The sequence below is a fragment of the Dicentrarchus labrax genome, unplaced genomic scaffold, assembly GCF_905237075.1.
Source record: "Dicentrarchus labrax unplaced genomic scaffold, dlabrax2021, whole genome shotgun sequence".
Taxonomy (NCBI): Eukaryota; Metazoa; Chordata; class Actinopteri; family Moronidae; genus Dicentrarchus; species Dicentrarchus labrax.
Genome location: NW_026136714.1, coordinates 9,278,748 through 9,294,054, shown reverse-complemented (window position 1 = coordinate 9,294,054; position 15,307 = coordinate 9,278,748). Strand labels below are relative to the sequence as shown.

Sequence of the window (15,307 nt, the reverse complement as noted above, 5' to 3'; positions counted from 1 at the left end):
ATTGCTTTATTAAAGTTGTGTTAAATCTGTATTTGGACATTTTATGATGCCTTTTTGCTGGTTAATCAGTTTGAAACGGGAGAATGAACTTTATTTCAGTGGTGATATGAATCTATTTGCTGAATGGTACAATAAAGTCAACAACTTGGGTCAACTCACAAAGAACTGCTAAAGATGTCTAACAACTATATACACTGTTAGCTCACATATTGGACCATCTGTACTGTCAACATACAGAAAGTTAAATTAAACCCATTTCTAGTCATAGGGTGCCAGATAAAATAACGCACTGAAGCAAATACAAGAATGTTTACTTGATGATTTTAGAACAATTCAAGTGGGACAAAAATAGAAAAAGCCATGTAAACACCATATTAAAATTAATACAGCTCAGGAAACAACCTTTTACAAATGTACAAGAAAATAAACCAAATGAGTAACACTACTGCTACAAAAAAATTAGACTAATTCACCTACGATCAATTGCTGTGGCAGCATCCCTCAATGCCCCTGTGTCATTGTATGTTAACAGATCAAATGTATATACAGCATAGACAATCAACTTGGTACAAAATAATAAACAGCTAAAAAACATGCTTGATAGGATGGTCATGAAAATGAAAATATAACTTCTTGCTTAAAAAATATCCATGTATACTCCTGTTTCAATGCAAGAAGGTAAACCTTTATTTCTTCTTTGCCAAATTTCGAGGGGAACTTTTAAGCAAGTCTCTGATCTTAAGGTATGTCCCTGTGGCTTCAGCAACCTCAGTGAATTCTGGTGTATCTTCAAATGGAACGATGCCAGCTGCAAAGTTGCTCCGATGAGGAACAGCGGTTACCTTTTCAAAATGCTTAGGAGATGCACAATCTCCAGCCCCGCCGTTAGAGAAATCTGGAACAGGGCTCTGAGGATTGTCTTCCTGGTATTTGAATGGAACAGGGCTCTGAAGGTTGTCGTCTTGGGTTTTGACTGGACCAGGACTCTGAAGGTTGTCAACTTGGGCTTTGACTGGACCAGGACTCTGAGGGCTGTCGTCTTGGGCTTTGACTGGACCAGGACTCTGAAGGTTGTCAACTTGGGCTTTGACTGGACCAGGACTCTGAGGGCTGTCGTCTTGGGTTTTGACTGGACCAGGACTCTGAAGGTTGTCGACTTGGGCTTTGACTGGACCAGGACTCTGAGGGCTGTCGTCTTGGGCTTTGACTGGACCAGGACTCTGAAGGTTGTCAACTTGGGCTTTGACTGGACCAGGACTCTGAGGGCTGTCGACTTGGGCTTTGACTGGACCAGGACTCTGAGGGCTGTCTTCTTGGGCTTTGACTGGTTCTGGGCTCTGGGGGCTGTCATCCTCAACTTTGACCGATGCAGAGGCCTGAGAGGAAATCTCTTGAATCCCTGGTTCCTTTGGATTTTCGCTGCTATGACAAGTTTCTGCCGGTTTTGTTGTGTCCATCGCTTCTTCAACATTTTCCGTTTCTGTGTCTACATGCACAGGCGTGGAAACACTTGGTGAACTGGGTACAGGTGTTCCCATTACAGGTGTGTCACAGTCACTATTGGTGGCAGTGTCAGCATTTTCTAACGCTGCCCAAATGAGCCTCTGCTGCTCTTCCAGTTCCTCCAGTGACAGGTCATCCTCTGGTTCCTCCACAGTCTCATCAACTGCTACCCAGTTACGCCCCCGCAGAGCTGGAGAGCCGTTGGTGGGTGTGGGAGGGGGTGTACCTTTAGGAAGAGGTGGGGGAGTGGGTGTAGCAGGAGGAGTGCCATGGGGTAAAGGAGGAGGTGAACTGAAGCAAGGCGAGCCAGGGGGCAGTGGAGGTTGAAACTGGAAGTCACCTGGGCCAGTATAATAAGGTGTTCCTGGATCTGAGGAAAGACATGAATAAAGTCACCCAAAAATTATGAAGTGACATTGGCCAAACAAAGAGACAGCGGATTCAAGTATTCGTGTATATTATTCTGCATTTCAGCTATGAATAAAACAAAAGATCTGTTTATTTTAGCATTTTAAGCATTAAGTCAAGAGAATAAAAGAGAGGATATGGAGAAATCAAGAGAGGAAAGTACAGATTACTGTTGCAGTTTTCGACTCTTAGCTAGTTTTAAAACATATCTTGTGTTCACTTGTAAAGGACATTTAAAATGCATAGTGATGTGCCTGCTGAAAAGAGAGACAAAATTAACAGTTACCTGATTCAATATCCATATCTGAGCTTCTATCCGAGTTTCGATCAGGACTGGACCTCGTCTTCTTCCTTAGCTGTGGAGATGAGTCAGATTCGTGCCGTCTCTTGTTGCAGGTGGCACCAGGCTGTTGGCAAGAAAGAAGGACACGTACAATCAAAGTATTCAAGGGCTCTTCCCAAAATACATAGTCATCACATCTCTTTTTCAGTCTGTAAACTGATAAGGATGGTAATGTGAAAATCCAGAGCCTGGAATGACAGAGAAGACTCTGCGCTTTAATTAGTATGACTGGCTGTTCAAATTTTTTGTCTAACTGTTAACTGCAGCACTTCAGTTCATCAATCCTCTATATGAATTACATATATTTCTGTATTCCTAATGTTCTTCTACAGTTTTGTGGAATATGTATTTAGTGTATTAATATGTAATCGTTCTTTTGGAAATGTTTGTAAAATCAATCATATAAGTATGTACATACTATGCATCTGATTTATGTTGAATGATAAGGATGCAACCACTTAAATTCCAAGTATTTTATGAATGAATAACCATGAGTAGTGAGGAAGCAGTATCAAGATTGAGAAGAGCCAAATTCATGTTTTAAAAGGTGCTAAAATTACTGCAATATCTATTATGGGGTTGTAATAATCCTCATGTAACATTAAAGCCCTCAGTATCTTCCATCTTTCATTTTAAGCCACAGTGGTGTCACGGAGCACAAGTACAGGTCTGACAAATAGTACCCGAGGTTGCAGTAGTGTTGACAGTAATATCTGTAGTTTGGTTAAAGCAGTGTAAGACAGTCAGATATGAAGTTGTTGCAGGAAGCAGGTTTGGACTACATATTTTGAGAGGAAAACCCCAACCACTTGAGGGATTTTAAGATAGTTACCATAGGGAAGTTGTTGGACAGGTAGGCTGCGTAGTTTTGCTTCATGTGAATGGTCTGCATTGGAATAGATCCATAGTGCCTGAACTCCTGCAGGTAAAAAAATAAAGAAAAATAAAGAAAAAGTGTGAGATGCACAACTGTAGATGACATGCAGCCAAAAGGCAATTAACATTTTTACTTATATGACAGCATATTACCATTATAATGCTGACTCCTGACAGACAAAATAAATTATACACATATAGCTCAAAGTGACTCCATACTACAGGATTTGCAGAAATCAATTATATTCATTTTGTGACAGAAATATTGTATTTTCAGATTTTTGAAAAAAACGGAAGCTGTAAATAACAAAATGTTAATATACCTGAAATGTAACTCAGATATCTGGACTCACATAACTAGTGATACATTCAAGCACAACATCTGAAAAGATTATTGTAGGACTTACATCTTTGATTCGGTTTGGTGCAGGTACATTGAAGCCTGGGAAATCGACCAGTTTGGAAACATCATAAGAGATGTTTTGCGAATTGGTGTTGTCTGTTACACTGCCGTCATTTGAAACTAGTGAACAGATAAAACACGGATTCAGCTCAACCTCTGTACATTTCAAAATAATTATGTTTTGCACTCACACTGGTTTCAGTGTCATTTAAAACGTACCATTTCCATCATACATCGTTATGCCCGAGTTTTCCATCTCTGCCTCTTTGAGCCAACCTGGTGGGTAGCCCAGCTGCCTCATGCGATAAATCAGAGGAGGGAGGGTGTCGCCATCGATTCCCAGTGCTGTCAACAGTTCCTCACTGTTTAAAAGCACAACGTGGTTTAAAACATTCAATGACCATTACTTGTTACAATAGATATTGCATGCAATTAAATTATGTTTGTGTCTGTTGTGTACAAAATAACAATCCTACCTCATGACTCCAGGCTTGTATTTAGCGAACCGCTCCTCCACTTCGTCAGCATGGTATCGCTGGTTACTCTGCATGCCCTGGTTGCTGTTCTGATTAAACTCCTTTCTTCTCTCATTAATTGCAGCCATGTCTTTAGGCTAGGAAGGTAATAATATATAAATGTAGTAAATCAAGTTATGACCCTTCTAATTTTTAACTTAAGTATTTGCGTGTTCTTACCTTGGGACAGTCTCTCAGCTGATGCCCGCTCAAACCGCAGTTGAAACACATGGATTTGGGTCTACAAGGAACAGATCAGTGATGGACTCATTATATAGTTAGATACAACAACAGAACCAAACAGGGCAAGCAATAAACTGAATATGGAAAGTCAATAAAGCTCCATTAACAAGCCCAGACATACCTTTTGTCTTTCATTTCTATTTCCTGTCCATCTGTGCCAATGACTTGGTTGAAAACCTGGTGGTAGCTATGCAACAATTCAGGAAATTTTATCATGTTTGTGCAAAACATAAAATCATTCTCTTTTCTAATTCAACACCAAAGAAGTTCCTCTTATACACTGGATATTTTTAAATAAACTGAACCAGGACAACTATCTCAGAAAATTCTCATCTCGTGGCAAAACAGTTCAAAACATATGGCCTGACAGACCAGACAGACTTAAAGATACGTTGGAACGTCCCATCCATCTGTCAGCTGGGGGTTTTCATTCACCAGAGGCTGTCCAAGTTTATCAAGACTGAAAGTAGTGAAATATAAAACACTTCCAACCACCTACGAAAGAACAATAACAAAAATATATGAGACAATTTGAAAGTATCCCATATTGTTTTGCTATCCGCTTCAAATTACAGTAACGATAGACTCACTTTAAATGCTTCTGTTGTTGTTCTTACACTACTGGAAGACGACAGATCTTCATCCACAGCAAAAGCTGAATTCTTCATAGAGGGTAGAACATTTATTTATCTTAGCAAAATCATAACTGTATTGATGTTAATCACAATAAAATACATTTGGAGTATATACCTGAGGTTTAATGTGAAAGGTGGATTTTTTCTTTTCATTGCTTGGGTTCTGGTGCTTCAAAATCAGACTACAGATACAATCTTCAATTTCTTGACGACACTGCCTAAACGGGAGACATTTATTATTGTTTTTTTATTTTATGATCATTTGCAACACAGTTTTTACACACACACACACACACACACACACACACACACACACACACACACATATATATAAGGGTGGTTATTATGCTTTAATTTTATTAGCCGTATCGTAAAAACTAGTGTTGAGGTAAATGTTTTATCACTGACATTAAAGTGAGCATTGCTAAGTGTCTTCAATTCAACATTATACATGATAAAAGATTGCTTACTTTGAAATCATGTTGTTTGAATAAAGGATTTGAAGAACTGGCCCGTCATAGTCGTCATCTTTAATAGCAATGCCGCTGTAAAGTCAGGAGAAATACAGCATTGGTTACTTACCAGTTTCGTTTAATTTAAAGTGCGCATTATCTAATGTCAGCTAAACGTACCTGGGTCGTGTCAGGAGGTTCTGTTTTCTTCTCAAGCTGTTATGTGGTCTGCGAGTTAAGGAAAGAGACAGTAAAAAGCATACATATTGTTCAGGTTGAGACGTTTTGTGTTTTGGTTAAAGACACAGCCTGTGTTAGCCGACGTTAGCTGCGTGCTAATGTTACATCCACAGCGTTAGCACAGTGAGCGCAGCCGACACAAGGATATTCTCCTCCGTGAGTCTCTGGAGGTAGTCATCACTCTCCTCCAGTCCGCCCCGCGCCTGGACCGGCTCCTCTTGGTCTTCCTCATCATCTGTGAAGCGGACATGCGTCGGGACCGGCGGTGCGGAGTCATCAAGCTGCTCAAAGAGCTCACTGTCCCCGAAATCGACTTCAGCCATTTTTTTTTTAACCAGCTCTGCGGTACAGGACGGGAGTTCAGAGGTCGTAGCAGCTGCTCTTCGTATTCATTGGTCCTCCGTATGTCACGTGTTTGGAGAATACGTAGTGGTGGTTTTTTTGTTTTTTGCCCTCAATTTTGTTTTACAGGTTGGGTAAATCTTATTAAAAAAAAAAAAAGAGATGGCTGCTGTAGGTTAAACATAAACCAAGCACTACGATGAAGTGGCTTATTTTCCTACACAATATACAGCTGTGTATAGATTCTCGTGTCTTTTGGAAGAAAGCACTTCAATTCATAGCGGCTGTATGTGGTCTGTAAGACATAGTTGAGGGCTTAAAAAAACTCACAGTGAAATGTTTCTCTTCTGTTGAGCCTGCTCTGTTTGTGGACGTCGTTTGGTTTCTTTGCCTTCGTTTAACAGTATTCTGGTAACACATTACGGGTTTTATACAGGATAAAACACAACTGTGACTGAGGGAGAAGCTTAATTTACCTCCAGCAATGTCAAGTTGCTCAACTATCCACTTAACTTTACCGCAGTGGGACGGAGGCTCACGGAAAATTCGCTTTATTTACTTGGTGAATGTGACATCGTTCAGGCTGACAGGGTGTCCCAGCAAGGTGAGTGTGAAGTGTCACTGCAGGCTCAAATATGTTTCTACTCTTATAGCTTCGAGGATGTATTCAGAATTTCCCATATTTCCTGAAACCAGCTGCCAGAGGGTGCTAAACTAAACTAAAAGATGCATTTTCACATAATTTTTAGACTATAAAAACCCACACAGGTCGAGGTTTTCACATTACCCTCAGACTTTAGGAAGCAAAATGTCCTAATCTGGATTAGAATCAATCAATTTTAATCTAGATTAGGACATTTTAACTGAATATTGTTTCTAGAGGAGCAACAGTAAAGTTTACAACAGCAAAGTCACTGTATAAACTCAATAACAAGTCTAAAATGTTAATTAAATAAATAACATTCCTGATCAGTCAGTATCAGTGCTTCCTCCTGTCATCTCAGATTAATGGCAAACTAACACTTAGACTACATACAGACAGCTTTATTCATTATTAGATTAACAAGTGCATCCTGAGATAATGCCACACAAAAACACAAATTCGATGTAGTGTTTATTAGTGATTGTGTCATTTACACGAATACCATTTTAACACAGTTACTTCGCAAGAGATTGTTTTAATATAAAAATCTGTCCATTTCCCAACGTATGTTAGTGTGAGATGGCTTCATATGCATCATCTCTGTATCTGTTTCAGAGTCCGATGGTTCCTCTCTATTTAGGAGCTGATCTTTTCTCCAACACCGACATCCGCACAGAGAACCATCCCAGACACCATGCCAAGTTTGCCAAGAAAGGATTGGCAACAAAAATAAATTTTTCCCCAGGTAAAATGCACACTAAAAAACTGTACCAAGACATAATATTGACTTAACTTACATCAGTGCACAGTTATAATTCACAATGTTCTCTTCTCGTTGCAGCATTCAGGTTTCATGGGTTGAAGGTGCCTACTGTCAATAACAGCCTCTGGTTCTACAGCATTCAAGGACTCTTTCGAGTCGCCTTTGAAATGTACAGTAAGCAAGAGCAGCTTGCTGTGCTAGAAAACTTCCAGGTACAATACAGTTCAGCAGTTGTCTCTAAAAGTTACATTTAGTTTGTTCTATACTGTATACCCCAATTTCTTCTATCTTTTAATATGTGAATGTTTTTCTTTTGTAGGATGTTTGGAAAACGCAGATAAATGACAGCCCTCTGAAAATGGGTTACAGCCTCAGTGTGCAGCTCGACTTTGCTCTATCCAGCTGCTCGCATGAGACAGAATCAAGGAATGAAATGTCACAACCTCAGCACTGCCAGGTTGGCAGAGGATCGGTGGATTTATACAGCGGTGACACATCGGCAGATCACGATTATTGCTGTTTTCCCAAGAAGAACTTGCAAACTGAGCAAAGCCATCTAGTTGTATCCAAAGTGAGACAGAAATTGCACAGCTTGGATGACAAACTCTCTTCTGAGACTCCAAGCTACACAAAGCTTGAGACGATCTTGCTGCTTTTGGAGAACATTGATCGGTACATAAATGGGAATCTAGAAGAAAAGGATGTTACAGAAACTGTGTTAACCCTGCTCAAGGCCAAAGACTGGGGCTGTGTGTATTCAAGTTCCCTGCTTAGCTGTATAGGACGTTGGCTTGGCCAGCAGTTTCACGCAGCCAACAGCAGCATCAGCCAGAAAGTGGAGGGCTTTAAAGTTCATCATATTGAGCGAATTAGTGACTTGCCTCCTGCCGAGGAACTGGCCACAGAGCTATTCCCAGAAGCCATGCAAACACTGCTGCTTCATTGGATGGGCTTAAGTGAAGAGTCCACCCTGGAGAAGAGACACAGCGAGTACCCAATCCTGCTCCTTATCCTCGAGTTTGCCAATCACAACCTCATCACTGGTGTGGCTCATGTGTTGTACTCCAGTCTTATATGTAAATAATTATAAGTTTCCATGTAAGCATCAACAGAAATCCCTGGAATTTAACTGAGTATTAGATTAGTGTATTAGAGTACTGGATCCTTAGATAAATTGCATCCACTGGAAACAAAATACCTGGACCAGCAAGAGTAACTTAATCTCTACGCAAATTGTTAACATTTGTATTTTTGTATGTTAACTTATCCTTTCTTACTTTGGACAGTTTGTTTTTGCTACAGATTACTTCTATAACTCAGGCTGGATGACAACTCAATGTTCAATATATTGCAACATGATCATTACATGGTTATTATTTTATGTTTAAAAACTAATACAAATGAATGTGAAGACAAATGCGAGTTATTTGTTTGATGCAATGCTTAACTGTTAAAACATTTGATATCAGTTTGATCCTTTTGTATAATTTTGCCTTCATTTGTTGCAATATATATTGATACTGGAATCTAGCAACAGCGCAAACTTCATTTGAACCAAAATGTACACATAATCACATAAAATAAACAAAGTGATGTATGAAAAACCTTATTCAACACAAAACTAATTTATTTCAAGAACAATGTGATTACTCCTCAAGCACATCTTTGTCCAAGGCAAGCCTGAAGACAATATGTATTACAACCCACTGTTTTGTTTTTCCCCCAATAAGGAGAAAAGAAACAGATTCTGATGATGCTACACTGACTTCAGATACCTTTCCTTAAATGGATGTAAACAGTGTTCACTTGAACCACATTATATTCAGTTTATGTTCAAACAATCACATATCAATATATATTTGAGTTTAAAAAAAAAGCTACCACATTATTCAAACAAATGTCTAATTTTAACCAGTATCAACCAGTCAAACTGATGCATCCTTTTGCAAAGATGTACAGATTAATAAACACTGAGGCAAACTCAGCATCTGACTATTTACACTGTAATGTTCCAATATGTGAGATGTTTGTCTATAAATAAATTACAAATTCAGAGCAACATCCATGCAAGCTTGAGGGCTGGCGATGAATTGGTGGTCCTATATGATCAGATGAGTGGCAAAAGACGGCCAATGTTTGGCACTACATAGAATCCATTCCACGTGAGAATGAGGAGGAGAAGCCGAGGCCCATTCCCCTCTGGGTGTGTGTCTGAGACCGAGCCATCTCGTACTGAACGTCAAGGTTCCTAAACATCTCCTCCTGCTTTTGAAGAGTCTTAATGCCTTCATCAGTAATTGGTTTGGAAGCTTCAGCCTCATCGTCTCCCTATAAAAAGGCAGAAAATTCAATTTAATTCGGTTGATGGTTAGAAAGACGAAACACCCGTTGGTTAAGTAAAATACCAAAGTTATACTTACTTTAATACCCATTAGTTTGCGAAATTTAACATTTTGGTCCTTGTTTCCAAAGCTCAGCTTCTCCCACAGCTCAGCTGTCTGGGACTTGTCCTTAAATATTAAGAACAGAAATGATAAAAATCATGTAATGATAAGTAAATAAATACACATATTGTAAATCAAAATATCCTTTTCTAGTTTACATATTTTCAACACCCTATTTAAACAAATGGAAAAGCTGGGCATGCTTAAAACTGGTAGATAAATAACAAATAACAGCGAAATCTAATCTTACCCCCTCCTTCTTCCCCTGCCATAGCATTTTTCTCTTTTTCTCCTGCTCTGCAAACTTCATGGGGTTTACAGAGGACGGGTTATAGTAGCTGGGCACAGCAATACCAGTCTCTGCCAGTGTTTTTGCTTGAAGGGCTGCCATCTGTGCTGCCATAGCAATCTGAGGCGTGACCTGCGTCCCAGAGGCCAGGAGGGCTGCCACATTGAGGCCAGGGTTCGAGGCGGCGGCTGCAGCAGCAGCAGCTACTGCGATAGGGGCAGCCACTGGAAACAAAATATACAGAAAAGGTAAGTAACTGAATCAAATGAGCCAGGTCTTAAAACTTGGCTCAAAATGCGGCTCTCACCTGCAGCTATCTCCTGCTGTTGCTGCTGCTGTTTCTCAAACATTTCCTTCTCCTTTTGCTCCTGTAGTTTCTTGGCTCTCTCTAGCCTGGTAAGAAAAAGAGTGAAGACTATGTTACCCGTTTGGTTTAAAAGCATACTGTGTTCTCTGCTGTGTACCTAAAAGTGATAATATGCCCTGTAAGCAAAAAAATCATAGCATAACATGTTGGAGACATCAGCCAGACTTTACATAAGTATAAATTGAGCATTTTTTGCCTTTATTTAACAGGGGGCAGTACATATTTGAAAGGAAATGAGGGGAGAGAAAGGAGGGGCAACATGCAACAAAGGTCCCCGGCCAGACTAAAAAATATGGATGTTGAAATTACATGGTCTGTGTCTTAGACACCTAGGCCACCAGTACACCCCACCTATCATAATTTTATGTTTCCTTGTTTTCCTACCAATGTGATTTCCTTCTATGAACAATGCTCGCTGGCAAGTGCAACATGGATGAAAAGTCAGATTACAGCTAATGAACCTATGCTTGACTGCTAGCCATATCATCTTCTTAAAATGTCAGGCGTTAATAAAGCAGTAAAAATTGACAATGTCTGTAAAATAAGAAAAAAAAGGCTTTGTAACTGCATTTATGCAGATGCAATAAGAGCCACTAGCATTGCTCAGAATTGGCCAAAACAGAATGACCAACCATCTATATTGTAAATGCCCTGTAAGCTGTTGCCTTGCCTTCTGGCCAGGGCCTCTTGTGCATCCATAGCTGTGTTTCGGCCCCGGAAGGCAGGTGGATTAACAGACCTGCTTCGACTCTTTCTGCGCACTTTCTCACTCCTTTTCTTTCGCTCCCTGGTGGAACAACCAAAAAAGTTAAATCAAGATACTGTTGACATGTTATAAATGACATATAGAATGGCAATTATGCAGCACAAGAGTTCAATAATACAGGAAACGCTGACGCTTTAATTAAACCCACCTGCTCTTACTGCGACTTCTGCTATGATGACGGTGTTTGGTCCTTGAGCCTGAGCGAGACCTAGCCTTCTTCTTCCTGTCCCGGCTGCGCGAACGTGATCGACGTTTGTCCCTACTTCTGCTGTGATGCCGCCTGAAAGCAATAATACCCATCAAAGAAATTAAGAAATAATGTTCATTCGTGGGGCTTGACTTATATAAAGGTTCTAGCTAAAGCATCATCAAGGCAAACTCAACAATTAATTAATAAACTATAAATGCACCCGTGATAACAACACATTTTCCATTAAACAAGTTAGAAGACCATATTTCTTTATGCTGTTTATTGCCCAGACTAACCTCTCTCGAGAGTGTGACCTGGACGCACTGCGGCCCTTGGAGGGCCTCTTGTCCTTGCGTCTGGAACGCTCCTCTCCATTCTCTGCTGAAAGTCTCTCTGGCTCTTGCTGCTCATCTGTTTTTCTGTGTGATTTGGATGGCTTCTGAGAGTCTCTCTTTCGTGCCTGTTTTAAGAAGAAGTTGTCTCTTTCAGGAAAATAGTGCAACAAAAAGAGTTAGTACCATGGCTTAGAGCAGAAGGTATTTAATTAAAATTTTGACAAGTTGAAAAAAAAAATAAACCTTGTCATTTCAAATCCACTTTTACAACATATACAGAATAAAGTTCTGTGAAGATGATTGCAAGTGTGGGCTCTTATAGGAAACAGACTAAGTTGACTATGCTCATTTCAATTGAATCATAGAAATTAATCAACCCAGCCAGCCACATAAGTAGTTTGGAACCTCTCAAATATTTTAATAGTGTGCATGCAAACCTTAAGATGTGATTCTCAGGAAAAAATGAAATGTAGTTTGTCAGTTCAGCAACAACAATTTGTTACCTAAATGTTTTAAACATGAACCCACTGAGGTGGAAGTAGGGATGGGCATTAACTTACTTTTAACTGCTTCTCTACTTACGCCATCCAAATCATATAACACACAATAAATTCACATGGAAAACACTGGTTAACTTCCTAAATTAAAATGATGCATTCGTACAATGTATTTTTTGGCAAGTTTAACTTTACTATGCGACATCTTATGTCAAATTCTCATACCACCTTTATCTCATGTGAACACAGTTTGGAATGGGTCGTCATTAGTATGATGAGGCATATCACTAAAGAGGGGGACAGTAGTTATACAGACTCTTTATACAGACAAATTGGTTTTACAGGCAAAACTGCATAATTACATAGGCTATGAGAAAACATCAAGAGATTCTGTTTGGGTTCATTGAAAGATTAGTTTAGTTATGCCCATCCCTAGCTGAAAGAGATGCAAAAGTTAATTTTTTCTACCAACAGTGTGAGACAAATAGAGTTTGAATGGCAGATAGTTACCTGTCCCAGTAGTAGACATATTATTTTGCTATGTCAGCAGCGTCTTCTGTTCAGTCTCTTCGTGCAATAGCACGCTGAGTATGATTTATTGTAGAAATGTTATCATGTGATCTACACACAGGTTTTTAACAAAAAATAAAAAAAAAAAAAAAAAAAAAAAAAAATCTACTCTTCACCATTTTATATGGTTACAAATAATGACAGACATCCAAGGATGAAAGCTTCCTTTGAGACATGTCAACATAGGGAGGGTAAAAAAAAGGACCCTTTCCATGTGAGTAAGCCATCTCCATCTATGTCTTTTGTTCTTAACTTTGGTTATTGTAACTTGTCTAACCTAATAAAACATACTCACCTCGGCCTAAAACTAACAAGGACTACAACTTAAGGCCTTCAAAATCACATCACATGTGTTTCTACTCATAGAAATTAATGTATTAATTACCTCTTTGCTCCTGCTGCGACTCCGTCTGTATTTTCTGTCACCTGGAAACAGCAGAAAGCAGAATGCTGACACATATACATTTGAAAAGTTGTTTTTTTTAAGCAAACCTGAGATAAAGAAGAATGAGTGTGCAAATATGAAGAAAGACACAATAAAGCTACTGTATAAAGTGTTTTACACAATAGGTGGACCAGAAGAACAAATTTCATACCATGACCCTAAACTACTTTTTCTGGCATATTTAGCCCTGTCTGGGTACTGTTACTGAATACTTACGTTTTCGGTCCCTGGAGCGTGACCTTGACCGCGAATGGTGATGTTTGGAGCTTCTGGGAGATCTGGACGACTCCATGTTGTGTTTTTTTCTGTGATGAACTGGGGAACCAGTTCTGGTCAAGTCGACAGAGTCGTTGTCACTCGCCTGAAAGAAATGGATATTACATCAGCAGCAAGTCACTGTGGTTTAGTATGCTCAAGCATTGATGTCCTAGTTGTATACACACCCAAAGACAGTGTGAACTATTAGCACATAGCCCACTAGAGAACATAAAACGAAATATAAATGGGAATTACAAGGACACACAACAGACAATGACGATCTACACCATGCCAAATACACACCATTTTAATAATGTTACATCCCGAATTTATCTTTAAATACAAATACAGATGCTTTATAAAATGTTACTGGTGCCTTGATTAGTTAAACAAGTGGCTAATTGATAATATCTGTTTGTATAAGCTCTACCAAATACTATTTGAGGCTGATAGTTTATGGTAACAGCTTGGGAACTCATACCCCAAGTCTTCGAGTCATATCAATATACTCTTAATGTCTATGCTCTTTCTACAAATAATATTATAAACCACCTTTTGCACATTATTTAAAAACAACTTGTCAGCCGAGTGAATTTATTTAAACCGTTTCAAAATGTAAGTTAAGACGGTTTTAGCTGTGCTGCTGTGCTATTGTTTAAACATTTTGCATTATCTATATGAGATTTATCGTTTTATATATTGCACATTTTGCTTTTGATGCACTTTTATTTCACTATACGTGCTATGGTATACTTAAAATCAGTCCAGTCGGGTCCGGTGGTAAATAATTAATAAAAAAAAGAGACACTAATTTGGTATACTTCAGTCAATGTGCCAGTGGTTACCATCAATACAGACTAAAAACAACGCTTTTAAATGTGCTATCAATAGCACCAGCTTAGCTACATTAAATCTCACAGGTCACCACGATGTTAAATAACAGCTACTGAACTTTATACGGGAATGCCTCTTCATTTGAGATACATCCGGACCGAAATGTAACCACATAGGACAGACGGCGGCAATATAACAAGTCGGTTAGCCCCCATATGCTATCTCCATTAGCTCATCCCACTACGTTCGTCATTCATACTTCACATCACAGAGCAATGTAACCGTTGGCTACGTCGCTAAGCTAACCAACGGTAACCGCCATCTTTAAGAAAAAAAGATATCTAAATAGAGTCGCAAACTTATAATAACGTTATTCAGATGTCGCTGTATTCACGTATGTCTTGATTATGTAAGTACGATGGTACTTACCGACATAATCCTGGAGCACACTGTGTATGTAACGCGGCTGTTTTTGTTGACTGTGCAACACGGAGAGGTAGCTAGCTGCTAAACAGCCGTTGTCTAGCTCAGCTTATTTATACTGGGTTGCCAGGTTGCGTCTCTTGAATCCCCCATACCCTACATTCAGGAGAATTACAGATAGATCTGTTCAACCCAGCTTGAATGGACTAAACATGGATTTCAGTTCAGTTTTAACACTGTGGGTGCGATGTTTGATAAAATAGGTTAACTATTATTTCGGGCATTCATTTTTTACACTAGTGCCATAAATCCGTAGATGTAGCGAGTACACTACGGAAAAGATATCCGACCTGGCAACGCGAGACAGGCCCCGCCCCTCTGTGTGAACTAGAACTGTTAATATTCCCTAAACCTTGTCTGTCAGGCGGCAACCACATCTCAGGCTGTGCTCAGCCCAAACCAGCATAATCAAATCAATTGTTAAAATTAGACTACAGATGGATAAAAGTAAAATAAGAGCTGT

The 15,307-nt window shown here is 39.4% G+C and overlaps 3 protein-coding genes across 9 annotated transcripts; 1 reads left to right on the top strand and 2 right to left on the bottom strand.

Annotated features, from left to right (window-relative positions):
• Positions 1-294: 294 nt before the first annotated feature.
• On the bottom strand, positions 295-5,973 carry zcchc8 (zinc finger, CCHC domain containing 8). Of its 6 annotated transcripts, XM_051422512.1 has the most exons (16): positions 5,762-5,973; positions 5,559-5,596; positions 5,397-5,471; positions 5,042-5,144; positions 4,882-4,953; positions 4,683-4,786; positions 4,413-4,478; positions 4,229-4,289; positions 4,010-4,146; positions 3,753-3,895; positions 3,538-3,653; positions 3,087-3,173; positions 2,198-2,318; positions 1,149-1,873; positions 993-1,070; positions 295-953 (listed from the first exon to the last, which is right to left on the bottom strand). In XM_051422512.1, exons 1-16 carry the CDS (start codon positions 5,939-5,941, stop codon positions 687-689), a joined length of 2,373 nt encoding a protein of 790 aa, XP_051278472.1. In that variant the 5' UTR covers positions 5,942-5,973; the 3' UTR covers positions 295-686. The 6 variants fall into 6 exon arrangements, with proteins under 6 accessions (XP_051278472.1, XP_051278470.1, XP_051278471.1 ...); XM_051422510.1 differs by having other exon boundaries at positions 993-1,873; XM_051422511.1 differs by having other exon boundaries at positions 295-1,070.
• Positions 5,974-6,281: 308 nt separating this feature from the next.
• si:ch211-110p13.9 (uncharacterized protein LOC562347 homolog) lies at positions 6,282-8,975 on the top strand. The gene is made up of 4 exons (XM_051422581.1): positions 6,282-6,564; positions 7,219-7,348; positions 7,445-7,578; positions 7,686-8,975. Exons 1-4 carry the CDS (start codon positions 6,445-6,447, stop codon positions 8,448-8,450), a joined length of 1,149 nt encoding a protein of 382 aa, XP_051278541.1. The 5' UTR covers positions 6,282-6,444; the 3' UTR covers positions 8,451-8,975.
• On the bottom strand, positions 8,973-14,944 carry rsrc2 (arginine/serine-rich coiled-coil 2). Of its 2 annotated transcripts, none has more exons than XM_051422579.1 (10): positions 14,791-14,944; positions 13,486-13,630; positions 13,210-13,250; positions 11,719-11,882; positions 11,381-11,512; positions 11,137-11,253; positions 10,407-10,492; positions 10,061-10,323; positions 9,787-9,876; positions 8,973-9,694 (listed from the first exon to the last, which is right to left on the bottom strand). In XM_051422579.1, the coding sequence occupies exons 1-10, from the start codon at positions 14,794-14,796 to the stop codon at positions 9,509-9,511; spliced, it is 1,230 nt and encodes a 409-aa protein (XP_051278539.1). In that variant the 5' UTR covers positions 14,797-14,944; the 3' UTR covers positions 8,973-9,508. The 2 variants fall into 2 exon arrangements, with proteins under 2 accessions (XP_051278539.1, XP_051278540.1); XM_051422580.1 differs by having other exon boundaries at positions 11,206-11,253.
• Between the last annotated feature and the right edge of the window lie 363 nt (positions 14,945-15,307).